Here is a 16190-nt window from a genome sequence, read left to right on the forward strand (position 1 = left end):
GTAGGAATATTTAAATTAAGGAGGCAACAAAAACCTACATACCATGATGGTTTGAATTTAATTACTGTAATTTACAAGTGGGGGATGCCGATGACGTGTTCGCATACACCGCAGGAAGTAGCGTATGTAGTTGCGCTCCTGTATGTATTTGTTTAAAAAGATTGAGTGGTCCTCTTTCATACTGTAGTTATTTCTTTATTAGTGAGAATCTCTGCTGTCGCTTTTCCTGGAGGCCACGCCCACTCTGCTTCTGATTGGCTGTTCGTCCAACCTGGGAAACGACAGGCCAGTTCCTGGATTCCGATGTCGGCCTAGAAAGCGGCTAAGTAGTTTGCTGGTGGCTAACTCAAGGAGGACTAAAACGACCCCCACACACCACAGAGAAGACAACTACATTAGGGTACGTGTTTAGTTGTTGTCTTTAGTGACTGTTCGTGTAAAAATCTCCACATTTTCCCCTCGAATCTTCAATGAAAGCTTCTCGCCGAGAAGCTAGGCAGAGAACTGACGCTAGCTCACTTCAGTAGCTGTGGTAAAAGACTGAGCAGTGTCGCAAAAAACTTTCGAGGTTGGGTAAAAAGAGCCTGTGAGTAATTGCGATGTTTATATGGCTGTTGTTATTACTCACTTGAAATGAAGGCCGAAACAAGGATCGTTCAAAGGAGTAGTATTTGTGTTTTTTTTTTTTTTACGAGAATCTCCGCTGGGAGCAGATTATGGGTAACGTTAGTTGACTTCACTGAATCCTTACGCTCGCATGGCCTTCCTCCTTTTCACGTCTTGTTCTGCCTCATTGTTTCATACATCTTAAACATCTCCTGTGTGGTTTCAAACAAAACACCAGAAACTGGTTTCAGTTTCTGGGGAGAACTGAACTCAATCGGCCACTTAATGGAGCAGGCTGTAGTTGTGACAAGACCGACAAAGCTCGACACGGAGATTTTAGGATTAACATCCATTACAGTCTGGGTGGGGGGATTTGTTGTGGGTCAGACGAGATGATTAACAACAAGAGACGGTGTCTCGGCTCCAGCTCCTTATTATCACCAAGTACAGATGATTGTTGGACAGAGGGGTGTGTCTATCAGACTATCAGATTACACTGTTAGCAGCGGATCTGTTTGCGGTTGGCTCACACAACACGGACAAGTTTTTCTTCTGGATATGAAATAAATGAGCATGATATGTGTGTGTGTGTGTGTGTGTGTCATAGGGGTGTTTTGCATTTCCAGTATCGGGAGGTTTTTTCCTTTTGCCGCTTGAGGGCATTGACGTTAACAGTTGGCCGACAGCCGGTAGTTTAACAACTTTCTGAGGAATGGTGAAAAGTACTGTAATAGTAATTTGTGTCAGTCACACTATTGTGAAATCAGAGTCAAACCAATCTAGTTTTGATCTCATCTGACCAGAGATGAGTTTTGTAGATATCTTGTAGATTTTTTTCAACAAGTCTTTTCATCTCCCCCGTCCGTAAAGGCCAACTTTGTGGGGAGACAACTAATCGTTGTTACAGATTCGCTTCTTGTTGTGTTCCTTCACAGAACAGCTCAATTTTTACTGATTTTAAATAACTCATAAGTGGACTTAGATTTACTGATAAGATAACTTATAAATGTATCTGGTTGTATTTTAATTAGGTATAAGGAGTAAATGGGGGATGAATAAGAATTCACGACACCCTTTTTCATATTTTTATGAGTAAAAGTATTGGAACTATGTATCCAGTTTACACAACACAAATATGCACTACTTTGAGTTTTTCTGACAAACATGATCTCATGTGGCTGTAATGTGACAAAAAGTGGATAAGTTTGAGGGATCTGCAATACTTTGTGAACCACTGTCCATTCCTAGCATACTATAGAGTTTAATGCATCAGTTATTTGTATTGTATAGTCATATTGGATAGTTTATCAGTAGTCCCTCTAGTATTTAATGGTTCAGCTCCTCAGGTAAAGAAAACATTTCTGCTGTTTTTCAAACATTTTGAGAATAATCTCTTATTTCCATTCTTAATATGTAGTAAGATTGGGAAAAGTCTGAAAACTGGAAAACAACTCCAAGCATAAATTCAGGAATGCAAGTCAGGCAGGGTTTGTGCAATCCTACCAGCAAAGAGCACCAGCTAATTTACTATTTGTTAAAACTCAAATTATTTGCATAATTTGTGTTTTGCTTTTCATATGTACATGTTGATAGTTTTCTAATGAGTTGCATTCATGTTGTCTCAGGTACCTCCAGCAATTAATCCACAGCGCTAGGGCATGAAGAAGGACCTGGAACCAATGAAAAGAAGAGGGCTGGCATGTGTCCATCTACATGACGCCCAAGCTGTGTGTGACCTTCCTTAAGGGATGCAGAATGAGAGGAGAGCGTTCTGCAGAGAAGCTGGAGGTGGGAAAGGTCCCTGCTACACCCATCCCAAAGCAAGCACAGTGGCACCTTGCTGAGCTCCATTGGGCTTCTTTATGGAATGAGTTGATTCTGTCATTGTATCAGCAGACCAAGTGAAAACTGAAACAGGCTCTTCTTGGATAATTTAAAAATTTTTTAAAACCTTTTTAGAAGCCTTTAAACACAAGGACTGGTTAACACTTTTTTTTTTAAACAAACACCTGAACTTTTGTTTTGAAGCTTCCCACACCTGGATTAAAAGTGGATTTGTTTCAGGTGGTTCTTTCTCCTAACTGAGTTTGAAATGCCAGAAGTGTCCCTTCTGCCGCCATCCTCAGTTTCTTCCACCCACCCAGTGCCTAAATAAGCTCTCTTGGGAAGAAGTCATCAGCAGCTGCTGTGCTCAATCCTCTCTACTTGTTCTTCTCCACATGCTTCTGCTCTCTCTCTCTGATGGACTACCTCTTTCATTTTGTTTTCTTTTTATACTGTTATCCTCTGATAATCAAAACTCAAGCGCAGCGACACAAATTTAACTAAACACTGCACCGGTTTTAGTTTTGTGCTTGAGTTTTTGCCCTATTTTTCATATATGCACAGCAGTGTTTATATTGTTGCGTTATTGCACCAAATACAGATACATTAAGCCATACTCAGTAATATATATATATGAATTGCATACATATATTTTTGTATTATTTTGCTCTTGTATAGAAATTAAATGTATGCATTCAAATTAATTATCTACAAGAAGCTGTGCGCATCCAAGTTTTGTGTGTTGCTGTTTTGAAAACGGTTTTATATCTCAGTCAGGAGACATTGGAAGTGTGCACACGCAGAATCCCTCATGTTTCCGCTCAATTTCTGCTTTACATAGATTTGTAGCCATGGCCCCGCCTCTTAAACACCTGCATCGTCATTTTGACCTGTAACCTCCCCTTTACAGTAGGTAGACAGTCGATATCTACCTCGCTCTCTTCTTCCTCCCCTCTCTCCGTCACTGATGCCCAGTTTCAGTGGTGGGGTGGTTGGGGGAGGAGTAGGGGGCCCAGCTTCTGCTCCTCCCCGTCCGTTTCGCCCCAGCCGATATGTGCCGGTGTCTGCAGCCATAACTTTCTTGGTTGGGTCCACGACCCTCTTCTTTTGCTTCACGTGAGTATTTTTCCTTTTTTTTTTTTTTTACTTATAAAAATTGTTGTAATTTTATAAAAGATTAATCTCTTTACAGGTTTATGTTAATCAAGCCTGACACAATTTTTGCTGGACGATAAGTTGCTCCAGAAGGAATCGCGATAAACGATAATATTGCTGTTTTGAGTATCATGATGATAATGGCAAATTAATAATGCAAGAGCACATTCTAAAAAAAGTCAGTGAACTTTACATTCTAGTGAACGATTAGCACTGAAACTGGAAGACATTTTAAATATCCAAAATAAATTTAACAAAACAAAAAAATAAAATGAATTTTGAAGTCTTTGTAAATTGTCCTTCAAAAAATGGGGCCAGTTGAGCGCAGAGCACCAAACTGAAGACTTTTATCATCCAGCGTTTGGTAGAAAAAGAGAAAAAAAGAGAAACTATGAATCATGCCAATGGAAATTGAGTTTGTTTTAATTTATCATGTGATTAATTGATTAATTGATTATTGTGACAGGCCTAATGTTAATGCATTGTACTTGGATAACTACAAGTACATCTCAGTATATTGAAATATAATTTTGAAGTGAATTTATTTAGTAAGTCAAATCATAAAGTAGTACTCCCACTGTATAGATTAATTACATCATAGGATGATATTTTTCAAGCGTTTGTTTCTTTTGATTTATATGAGTATGACTAAAAATTCATGGAAACTAATATATATTGGTGTTTACACTCCATCCTTGGTCAGGCCTCCTTTTGGATGGACCGGTTCCTCTGCTGATGTGTTGATTTAAATACGACTTTCAGCTCACTTGCCATGTTGAGTTTAACGTCTGTTGTTTTCCTCTTGAGGATAATTCACAGCTTTGATAGCTGCTCATTCATAAAACCAAGTATTAGTGGTGTTGGTAATTGTCAAGTCCTTCATAAAGCTTTACAGCTGAGGGAAGCATGAACTGCTCTGACACATCCAGTGAGGTGCTGTGCTGGTTTCTGACTTAATAAAACATGGTGGACCAACACCAGCACATTGTGGGACTCCACAAATGATCTCTGACTGTGGAAACTTCCCACCGAACCTCAAACATTGTGGATTCATCCCTCTCAACGTTTCCTCCAAACTCTGGGACGTTGAAATGCAAAATGTATTTTGATCTGTAAAGAGGAGTTTGGACCACTGAATAGCAGTTGAGGCTTTTTTTTTTTTTCTTTAACCCACATAAAACTCTCCTGGCAGCTTTTTCTCATTTAGGAGTTTCAAACACAAGGAGCGAATAATTGCACGCTGTGTCCTGCATTTATCTGTGTTTTGGCTCTTGATTCACTCGCTGCAGCCACAATCCACACCTTCTTAATCTCTCTTGAACTCTTGAGTCTGCCTTACTTCACAATCCTTTCAATACTCTATTTATCCCTACTGTTTTCCCTACCACATTTTTTTTCTTTCACTCCACTTTGTCTTTATATGATTGGTTACTGCGCTATGTTAACGGCCTTCTGTAGCAATGACTTTATGTGGCAGAACATCTGTTTAGTCAAGTCTTCCCCATGATTGTGTGAGCTGTAATTGATCATAGCATAATATTCAGAATTAAAAATCACCATTTTTGTTTTTTTATTTAGTTTTTCTGGGATAAATTTAAAAAAAAGATTGAAATATAACACTGTTTACATAAATCCCTGTATGACTTTTAGTTTCTGTATTGAATTACTCAAATTCATTTTCAAAGATGCTCCTTTGTTAAGATGCCCCTGTGTCTGAAACGCATCATGTAGGATTAAAAGTAGCTATTTTTGTGGTTTGTAACTTTCATGTATTCAGAGAGAGAATTGACCGACCAGTATTGCCATCTGTTCATCAACACTCCCACGGTTTCACACTGTCACACCTCTGAGCTCTGGATGCGGTATAAATTTAGTCCCTCTCCAGTCTCAGTGGAGGTGTTTGGGAGTTAAATTGCCTTTCTCAAAGATTCCTCATCAGGTGCTGAAGGGGTGTGAAAAGAGCATTTTCTGTGTCTTTATGACAATCTAGAAATCAGAATAAATTTGAGCAACATGTTCCTTTTTGTTTTTTTAATCCCTGAATGTCTTCTCCAGGTCCCCATGGTTATCGGAGTACATCTCCGGTATAATTCCCATCTACATTGCTGTAATCTTCCTTTTCACACTTGCCAACTTTTGCATGGCTACATTCATGGATCCTGGAGTCTTCCCCAGAGGTAAGGATGTGGCAGCCAGTGTGTGCACACATGCAAATGCCTCAATACTTTCAGAGCATGATGCACAACATAAGTTATTACAAATGTTGCTGTGAGTCACTGGAGCAGCATGTTGTGGAGCCGGAGTCGGCAGTTCTGGTCTTCAGCGGCATCTGTCCTTTCAGTTTGAGACGTTTTGCTGCTGAGCACGCCTTCATTTAAGCAAATGCCGCGCTTACAGTTTGTTTTGCATGTTTTGTATTTGCAGCCGAGGAAGACGAGGACAAAGAGGACGATTTCCGTGCTCCTCTCTATAAGACGGTTGAGATCCGAAGCATCCAGGTGCGAATGAAGTGGTGCTCGACCTGCCGCTTTTACCGCCCGCCCCGCTGCTCACACTGCTCTGTCTGTGACAACTGTGTGGAGGTATGCACACCAACACATGCATGTTCACGTAAAGACACTCGCACAACTTATGGAAAATTTTCGGCTCTTTAAATAAGATTGCACTTTTGGTTTCCCTTTTAAATTTGGCATTTGTTGTTTATCTCTTTCTCTGTAGTCAAGCTGCCACAAACATTAGTTTCTTAAAGAAGTGCAGAACGCAGAGTTGTGCATTATTGTGGAAGAAGACAAAACTGCAAACAATTCGGGCCTGCATAAATATTCAGCCCCTTTGAGTGAATGCTTTGTAGATATTCTTTGAGATACTACTCAAGGTGTTGCATACATGTCCTAATTTGTGTATTAATTTTTATGTTAAAATTAATTTGTGTATTAATTTTGATGTTAAATCCCCATTTCACTGCTGGTTTTTATAAACTCCAGGTATCTGTTACGTTCTTGATGGTCAATGTGAGAAGTGGAGACTGAGCGCGTTTATGATTTCATAACTGCCCTTGTTTTATACCCTCCTTCTTTCTAAGCTGTATATTTACTTTGAATTTGATCTTTTTTTTTCCTCTCCCAGGATTTTGACCACCATTGTCCCTGGGTGAACAACTGTATTGGCCGAAGGAATTATCGCTATTTCTTCCTGTTTTTACTGTCTTTGACCACCCACATCATGGACGTGTTTGGCTTCGGCTTGGTTTACGTCCTGCATCACCGCCAGCAGCTCGACACGCCGCATGCTGCTGTTACGTATCCTTTAAGTGGGGACTTTGAAGCCACAATGAGGCTATTTTAATTACTTTTCATGTATTTTATTCTTCTTTTCGGTTCATTTCTCTGCATTTCTAAAAATCTCCTTAACCCTTTTTACCAGTATGGCTGTGATGTGTGTCGCTGGTCTGTTTTTTGTCCCAGTTGCTGGCCTGACTGGGTTCCACATAGTGTTGGTGGCCCGTGGTAGGACCACTAATGAACAGGTACAAGGAAGTGCTTAGTGTGCATCTTTTCCTCTCCCTGACATGTATTCACTTTTTTTCCTTCAAACATTTGAAATCCACTTGAGCAGGCACATGCGTTTTTCTCCCACTGCAGGTGACGGGGAAGTTCAGAGGAGGCGTTAACCCTTTCACCAAGGGTTGCTGGAGGAATATTTCACACGTTCTCTGCAGCCCGCTGGCACCGAGGTCAGCACTTTTCCTCGTATTTGCTGGTGTTCAGTTCCTGGCTTCAAGTCTTTTTTTTCACTCTTCCATTCTCTGCATCCATTTTTTTTTTGGTTTTCAACTGTGTTTTGTTTCTGAAACATGAGGGTGGGAATAGCCTGTGAACACCTTTTGCAGCATCATTTCTAATGAATGATGCTTAAATATCTGTGTGTGTGTTTTAGGTACATGGGCCGGTGGTGGAACCGTCAGACAGTGGAAGTACAACCACCGTTTCTTAGACCGTCTCTTACTGAGGCTCAGTTGGAAGCTAAGGTTCTGGACAACGGGATCCAGAATGACCGACACAGCAGCAGGGTGAGTCATGCTTGCATTGGCTTTCCTGAACACACAGCTAATATATTTTAAGATGCGTTTTAAAAAAAAAAATCATTCTGTAAGCAGGGAAGCCTGCTGCTCTTACATTTTGTGTTTGAAAAACACTTTATGGGTTTTTTTCCTTTCCATTTTAGTGAAAGCAAATATCAGTCAGACCTGACTTGACAGACCTTTTAGACATTTTAAAGAGAAATCTTGTATTAAATACTAGACCAGGAGTTTATAGTTTCAGAAGTTTTTAAGGATGTGGCAGCCTCATCACTGTGTTTTTTTTATTTTATTTACTTCTCTTATCAGTTTATGCGCCTCTAACAACTAACTGTGTTTCCTCCAGTCTAAGAGCAGTCTGGATCAGATGGAGAGCCAGTCAGCTGACATAGAGCCTCCACCGCCTCCGAAGCCGGACTTTCGTTACCCTGGTCTGCCCCGTGCCGACACAGAAGGTTAGAGGCAAATTCCCTTCAGACATTTGGAGGAATTTCCTTTCGCTTTTTCTGCTTAGCATGGAGGAATGTGGAGGGATACCACCTGAAACCTCACCTGCTTAGCTAATGTTAAGCGCACTGAAATTGTTTGCCGTGATTCTGGCCCTGAAAGCACATAAGAGAGAATAACTACAGAGATATAAATCACCTGATGTGTGTAAAAGGAAGTGTTAACAATAAAATGTTGAGAAGATTCTTTAGGATAAATGTGTTTTCTAATCTTTCCTGCAACTCCTTTTAAGTGTCACTTTTGCTTCCTTGTGTTGCAGCGAGCAGCTTGTTGTCAGACGCTCCACCTACGCCGTCGATGTACAAATACCGACCAGCGTACAGCAGCCCGGGGAAGAATCACACTGGTGTCACACATCCAAACAAGGTACATTTAAATGCTCAAAGCAGTGATGTAGGTTATTCACAGCATGCCATGTAAGTACTGCAACTATATGCTGGGAAGGAAACTAGGGGGTGGGGGGGGAGATCTTGATGCGGTCATTTAAATAGAAACAAACATGTTAAAATTTGACAGAAAGCTAATTTTCTAGTTTTCAGCTTGTTGCATGAGAAGGAAACCAGTAGAGCAGGAAAAGCACCGATCTGTTTAAGTGTGAAGTGGTGTGGAGGCAGTTGTGTCCGCCTTCTGCTTTCATTTGTTAAATAAATGCCCTTCTTTTTGTTTTTACTTGAAATTGATCAGTGGCCATCGGTTGAGCAGTAAGTCGTGTGTGTGTGTGTGTGTATTCCCCTGGCTGTCTGTGTGTGTTTGACTGGGTCTACCCTCTCCCTTCAGACTGCATTGACTGGAATGTGCAGTTCATCTTTCATATGTATTTGCATTTGCATTTATGTGTTTGCACACGGAGTCTCAAACCAGTCAATGTTTCTACTTCAGTAGTGTGATGATGGAGTAGAGCACCAGTTAAGCATCCAATGCTCCCCACCACTCTTTTGTCTTTTTACAATCTGTGCAAAGCCTCTTTACAGGCACATCTCAATAAATTATGATATCATTAAAAGGTTAACTTCTAATTACATTTTTTTTTTAAAGTGCATCTCCTATTTTTGTTATACACAGAGTGATAATTTTTGTTCATTTCGATGATCATGACTTTCAGCTAATTATGTACTTGAAAGCCAATTCAGTTTATCGTATGTAATTACGTTTGTCAGAGCTCATTTTGAATAAACTACCACCATTTTAAAATGGTTTCAAAACAACTATCGCAATAGTTTCTGGAACGATTTATAACCCAGCAAAATTTGTTGTTGTGCGACAAGCCTACACACGTTAATCCAGGAACAGTTGTAGTTCAATTTCCTGAAAATGGCGACTGTGGATGTGGCTTCTTAAGAAGTGACTCCAGTTACCGTCTACGCCTTCAATTCTTTAATTACCTTTGATTTATAATCTTCCCCAGGCTGCCATTATCACAATTTTTAAACCACTCTTGGTTCTTCCACTCAACTTTCCGTCAATGTCTTTGATATAGCAATTTTTTCAACCACGCTGTTTTGTGGTTTACACCTGTTGTGCAGAGTCTGTTGGACAGCAGTCAAGTCGGCAGTCTCCCCTGTATGAACCATAATCTAACATTGCTATAGAGAAACGATTGCTTCCTGGAGGCGGGGACTCTGAAGTTTATCCAATTGCTAACGTTTGTCCAAGACATATTTAATGTGGCAGTTTGATGCTTGCAGAAATTGCCTGCACTGTAAACAACCATCCTCCACAGCGAAGAGAGAAGTGCTGATCCGAACCAGGCGGCTGTTGTTGTTAATTCAATATTTGAAAGCGTGGGCAACATGGACTGAACGCCGTCTTTCACTTTCTCTGCTGCTATCGCTAAAACGACAGATAGACCTCAGTTCTAAAGCAGCGCATAAAATCAACATCATTCGCAAAATCTCCTTCGCTGATTGGTCCGGTCAAAAAATCTACTGGAGGGAATCCCCTATAATGGGAGAGATCCAGACGGAGCAGTGAAGTGAGATTTGAATTTTGTAGGAAGGCAATGACCAGGCTAGCTGTGAGCCGCCAAAATCAAAATGATCAGAAATTATGCACATAATAACCCTGGAATACATCACTCTCTGTGAAAAGACTATATTAGATTCCTGTTTTTTGATTAAATTACTGAAATTACCTGCTCTTTAAATTTATTGAGATGTACCTGTACTTTCTTTATTCTTTCTGAGCTTAGATGGAAATTTTCATCATTCTGCCCCCTGTCATCTCTTCCTCGCCTCTCTCCCTCTCTGCCTGTGGTCTTTTTCTCCTCCTCTCCTCTCCTCAGATGACCCGCGGGGAGAGTCTTGACTCCCCGTCGCCCTCCATCCTTCAGTCCAGTCGTCAGCCTAGCTACCGCTCGGAGCCCAGCAACCTGGACGGGGCCACAGTGGTGGGAAGAGGTGTAGGGGTGCGCAGAGGGGGAGGGGATAGGGGTGAGGGCCCTGGGGGCCCCGGCGGGATGGCTGGTGTGGTGTCAGGGGGCGTGTCGGGTTACTCCCTGGCTGGGCGCTCCTACACCTCCTACCCATCTTCGCTGGTTCTGTCCACGGGCGGCTCGCGCTCGTCCAGCCTTCGCTCGGCTCAGACTGTTCATAACCCGCTGGCCACGCTCCAATCGGAGGGCACCACAGACACCAGCTACAAAAGCCTAGCCAATCAGACGCCTCGGAATGGCAGCTTGTCCTACGACAGCCTGCTGACGCCATCCGAGAGCCCGGAGTTTGAGTCCGCCGCCCATGAGCTGTCGCCACAGAAGCCTCACGTTCCCTTCCTGTCGACTGCAGGAGGCGGGCGACCCGGGGTGGCGCCGCCCGGCCACCCTCTGCAGGGCTACACGTCGCCCTTCCTCTCAGCTCAGTTCGCTCAGCAGAGGGAGGGGCAGCTGCTCCAGGGCTCTACCACTTTCTCCTCCCCCCATAGGGCTTACCTGCGTGCTGTCAGCCCACCCCTGTCCTCCACCCCTGGGGCTCCTGAAGCCCGCCACCTGCTCCATCACAACCAGGACCTGACTTCCCGAATCCCCCGCAACCCTTCCTCCTCGTCCTCTTCCCCCGGGGCTCGCTCACTAGACCCCCCTGTGTCCCCACCGCCCCGTGGCCTCTCCCTCACCAAGTCCCCGGTTCACATAGGGGAGACGGGGTCTCAGCACAAGCCCCGGCCTGTGGGGGCGGGCTCTGTGCTGGGGGGGGAAGGATTTGGAGGAGGGCAACAGGCTCCACAGTGAGTAGTGATCCGTCACCAGAGTCGTCAGCCTGCCACTCTTCTCCTTTCTCTGCTGTTTTTCTTTCCCGGTTTGTGTCAGCCTGTCTCTTCCTTCCTGATCTGTGTGAGTCTTCCTTCTTCTACATGGTTTACATTCAGTGCGTAATTGTTGTAACTGATTGGGTGTGTTTTTGGACACGTGATTTTCTTTCAATAGTTGGAATCTGTAGTTTGATATTTGAAGCATGCCAGTATATTTTGTTGACCTCACAGCATGTGTTGTTCTACTGGTTTCTTTTCCTGTCCTGTGGTCCATTTGGACGTTCTGTTGTCTTTACTCACAAAATACGCCGTGCCTTGCAAAAGACGTCACACGCCTTGAACGTTCTCACACTTGATCATGTTACAACTTCAGTGCAACTTGAATCAGGATTCTAATTGATAGACCATCACAAAGCCGTGTACAACTGTGAAGTGTTAGAAAATCGACACTTGGTTTTCAACCTTTTTACAAATAAAAATCTGAAAAGTGTGGCATGCATCCGTTTTTACCCCCTTTGAGTCAATATTTAGTAGAACCACCTTCCGCTGCAAATACATTGGATTATTTCTATCCTTTTCTCCTGATAAAAACATCTGAAATCTGAGTTTCTCTGAGTATTCATTTTTAAGCCTTGCAGCAAGTCATCATTTTACTTTATTTTTGGATTATGACTGGGCCATTCTAACATACAAACATATTTGAATCCAAACATTGTAGCTCTGGCTATATTTACGGTGGTTGTCCTACTGGAAAGTGAACGTCGGCCCGTCTCAAGTCATTTATTTCTACCAGTTCATCTCCATCAGACTTCCCATCACCTCTAATCCTCTTCCCTCTCCAAGCCTGAGAAAAGCATTACTGCAGCATGAATCCCAGAGTTACTGTGAACCATCTTGGCTGCATCTCTTATTATTGCTCTTCCTGCCCGTCCTGATGGATTGACGTTTTTGAAACTAGGAATTAGAGCTGGGCGATAAATTGATTTTTATCAATTAGTCAAATTTTCTGTTATTGACAATTTAAATTTTGGACAATCTGGATTTTGTTTTCACCAATGCGCTTCTCGGGTTTCCAGAGTGATGTTAACCCAGTGAAGAACGACCATCTTGTTTTGCAGCTTCTATTTATTTCACCTTTGAATTCAGGTCAACTCGCATAAGGAATTATTCAAATAAAAACCAGATTCTAAGATATTTCCTGTCATTTCTTTTTTCTTAAGGAAAAGGGTAAGAAAAAGAAAATCAGTTGAAATTGGAAACTGAATTTCGTACAAAAACAAATCAGATTTGATTTTTAAGTCATATCTCCCAGCCCCAGTAGGAATATCATTTAATAACAACTTGACTTTAAACGTTTCTCTGACTTGGCTGCTGTTTGTTACTTAATGTTCTCTAACAAACTGAAGAGCTGATTTTATGAGTTTAAATTACACACAGGTGGACTGTGTTTACAAATTAGACTATAGGGTTCAACCTTTTTATTTTTATTTACAGGAAACAGACTAAAAGTACATGAATACATGTCGGTCTGTTACTTAAAATCTCATTAAAATACATGAAAGTTTGTGATTTTCAAGGGGTTTAAATACTTTTGCAAGGCATTTTTGATTATCACATGTATTATAAGTGGTTCAGTGGAGCAACATTTGCTGCTTGAATGTTTTGTGAATTCATAAGCCAAACTTCTCACCTCCTTCTTTCTCCTCTCTTTTCAACCTTCGCCTCTGAATGAACATCCAATCAGATCCGCCTCTCGCCCAGCCTTGGCCAATCACACCACATCCAAACCGGTGGGTGGGGTGAAGAAGGTAACCGGCGTTGGAGGGACCACGTACGAGATATCGGTTTGAGTGACGACAGTCCCGAGTGATCCGTGACGAGGATGGGGGGGATAAAAAAAAAAAAAAAGTCACATCTTGCACTTGCCTCTTAACCGTAGCTGGAGATTATTCATGACTGAACGCCTCTGAGGAACGGTTCTTCTGCTGTGGACTCCAGGAAATGGCTTGTCTGGTACTTGTTTTATCTCTGTAATGGCACGGGCCAATCTTCTCTGCCAGCCTTTCAGGTTTGAACAAAGAGAAACCGGGAACGCCGATTCATCTCGCTGGATCGGCTCTCTCCATTTTTGCCACTTTGTGAGCCATAGACTGATGTGACTGTGTCATTACGGCTGGGTACAGATATGTCTATCAAACACGCATACCTATTCCATGATCTGTTACGTTGCTTTGCTACGTTAAGAAAAAGTATTGACAAAAGTGTCCAACACATTTTAAGGAAAGCTGATGTTAAATTTTAAAAGGAATTGACCAAAAGAAACATCTGAACGGACCACACATAGATGGATGAGTCCAAGCTATGAACGGTATCATTTAAATTTTGTATTTTTTTTTTTATATCATTTTATATAAATGTAAAAAAAAATCTGATTATTATAGAGTGAAAATGTCAGGTATTGAAGATAATGGTGGCAGATGTACTGTATGTAATTAATCATGAGAGCTATTTCAGATCAGTTGCCTGTTTTCTTTTTTTTTTTTGTGACTTCTTTATATATGATGGCTGCATCAGCCAGCTGCAAGCTCTTGATGGAGTTTTTCTTTTTTCTTTTTTCTTTTTTTTTTTGACATCCAAAGATGGAGATGATCCTTGCTGGACACCAGGTGTGGCAAATAATCAAAAATTATTTTTTAAGAAAGCCACAAAGAAAGTTTAATCCCCACAGTCGCAGCACAAGCATCGTTGTGGAATGTACGCTTGTAATGTTTATGCTAGAAGCATTATGCAAAATCTGTCTGTAGCTTTAAGATCGTCCTATGTCTTTTTAGTGTGTTTGTTTTATTTTGTTTTCCCTTTTCTGTAAATTGTCTATTAGTTTTGAATGCTAGCGACCATATATTTTTTAACGGATGTTTAGCCAAATAGTGGGCAGAAAGGGAAGGGCTTATTTATTTCACCAGACAGAATAATCTGCACTAATTAAATCCGTTTCAGCAGAATAGTCTGAACATCTTTATATTAAAATGTTTATGCAAGATGCCACTAAATGGAGCAAAGAGAGACGGACTTGCTTTTTTTTTTTTGTTTATTTGTTTTATATTCGATTGACCATTCATAGTGATTAGGCATGGGCTGGTATGAGGTTCAACGTTATAACACAAGCTACAGGTTTCACAGTATTACTACTTCAAACAGATGTATACAATTCCATATTATTTGCTTTATTTTTAATGGAAAAACAATCATTTTAATTGTTTTGATCTTAATACACGGCTAACCTGCAAATTATTCATACCCCTGACAGATTTAAATTGAAAATTATTCTTATTTGACTTGAGACATTTGTTTCTGATATGAAATGAGACCAGCTAATTGCCAAAAAAATATATATATATATTAATGGAAAATGAGCAGTGTTTATTCACATCATAAAAATGGCATGTGAAAAATTACAAAAGTATTTTTTAAACCATGCAATTTTTATTCAGCTTCTTGTATGTTTTCAGTAGTATTTTGGTGACTAGATTTCAATAATGTGCCTAAGTCATTGAGGTTGGAATTTTCTAAAAAAAATTATTTGATATTAATTACATTCAAAAGAAACATGCTGCTAAAATGAATACACTTTAAGGTTTAAGGGTGTGATTAAACTGCCTCTCAATTAAGTATTTGTTTTCTAGTAAATGAGCATTTTGTGCAGAATATAATAAGTTTTTAACCTTTCTTCCCTTCATAGAGTAACACTCAGTCTAACAAGCTATTATAAATTATTCAGGCTGTCTGCTCAGGTAGCTAGCCTGCAGTCAGCTGCTTCGAAGGCGCTCTGCTCTGAGCTCTGTAGTTTTTGGTTTCCTTAAAAGCACGCAACACTTCATGTTGAAGAATGTATGTCTTTAAACAGAGACTCATGTTTAAAGACATTTAAACATAGAAGTTGGGAAATATTGTATAGCCATCTTTCAGCCAGCTGACCATCCATTTACACACCAATAGATGGATGACTTGATAAAAATGAAAGAATTTGACCAGTTTTAAGGCAGTAGCTGTTTAAAACGTTGGTTTACCTTCATAAAGTCGACCAGCCCATGCCTATTGGTGACTCCAGTTTGAAAAGTGACTTTGATCTCATTGATTGGCTCGTTTATTTTTACTTTCAAGAAAAAAAAAAAAATCTGATGAAGGGTGTTTGTGGTTCTGGTTTGGGCATCACAGAGTTTTTAATTTATTAAATTGTTTTCTGTTCCAGGCCCATAGTAGCGTTTGTAGTAGAATGTCGAAGCGGTGTGAATGTGCCACATCTTTAGGAGGGAAACGGACGCTTTAAGCACATGAGTATGAGCTGACCCAAACAACTGTGTTGTGAGTTTCCAACCCAACCAGGCTACATCTTTAGTGTGCATGTGATTATTATTTTTTTTTTTTTCTCCTGTTCTTGGCCATGCTGACTGCTTCACTTGCGTGCATTCTTGTGTGATTGTCAATTCCCACCATCCTCACATGCGGGTGGCAAAAACCAACATCGTTAATGGCACAAACCTGGGTTACTTCTCACTGCATCTGCCAAGGTTCACAATCTGGACGATATGTGCGAGTAGCAAGCATACGTCTTCGTGAGATTAAATATTGATATTGTGGGTTGTGACGGATGGAGTGCGTTTCACAAATATCTGTAGTGAGTATATGAGATACATTTCCAAAATGGCCTTATAAAGAATTTTTAAGAAGATGTCTTCTCAGAATAAAAGGTCAATCTGTTTAAATAAAAATGTGATGGGTC

General features: G+C 40.9%; 1 protein-coding gene across 3 annotated transcripts; it reads left to right on the forward strand.

The window, feature by feature from the left end:
• Window positions 1-279: 279 nt before the first annotated feature.
• Window positions 280-14469, forward strand: zdhhc5b (zinc finger DHHC-type palmitoyltransferase 5b). 3 transcript variants are annotated; one of them, XR_006371594.1, is made up of 12 exons: window positions 280-400; window positions 2232-3546; window positions 5641-5762; window positions 6010-6167; window positions 6712-6884; window positions 7009-7111; window positions 7227-7318; window positions 7522-7654; window positions 8010-8118; window positions 8430-8536; window positions 10452-11492; window positions 13155-13291. XR_006371594.1 is itself a non-coding variant. In XM_044126406.1 (12 exons), exons 2-12 carry the CDS (start codon window positions 3398-3400, stop codon window positions 13258-13260), a joined length of 2187 nt encoding a protein of 728 aa, XP_043982341.1. In that variant the 5' UTR covers window positions 280-400; window positions 2232-3397; the 3' UTR covers window positions 13261-14469. The 3 variants fall into 3 exon arrangements, 2 of the variants coding, with proteins under 2 accessions (XP_043982341.1, XP_043982342.1); XM_044126406.1 differs by having other exon boundaries at window positions 10452-11386; window positions 13155-14469; XM_044126407.1 differs by having other exon boundaries at window positions 389-586; window positions 10452-11386; window positions 13155-14469.
• Window positions 14470-16190: the final 1721 nt, after the last annotated feature.

This window comes from Gambusia affinis, linkage group LG09 (assembly GCF_019740435.1).
Source record: "Gambusia affinis linkage group LG09, SWU_Gaff_1.0, whole genome shotgun sequence".
Lineage (NCBI taxonomy): Eukaryota > Metazoa > Chordata > Actinopteri > Cyprinodontiformes > Poeciliidae > Gambusia > Gambusia affinis.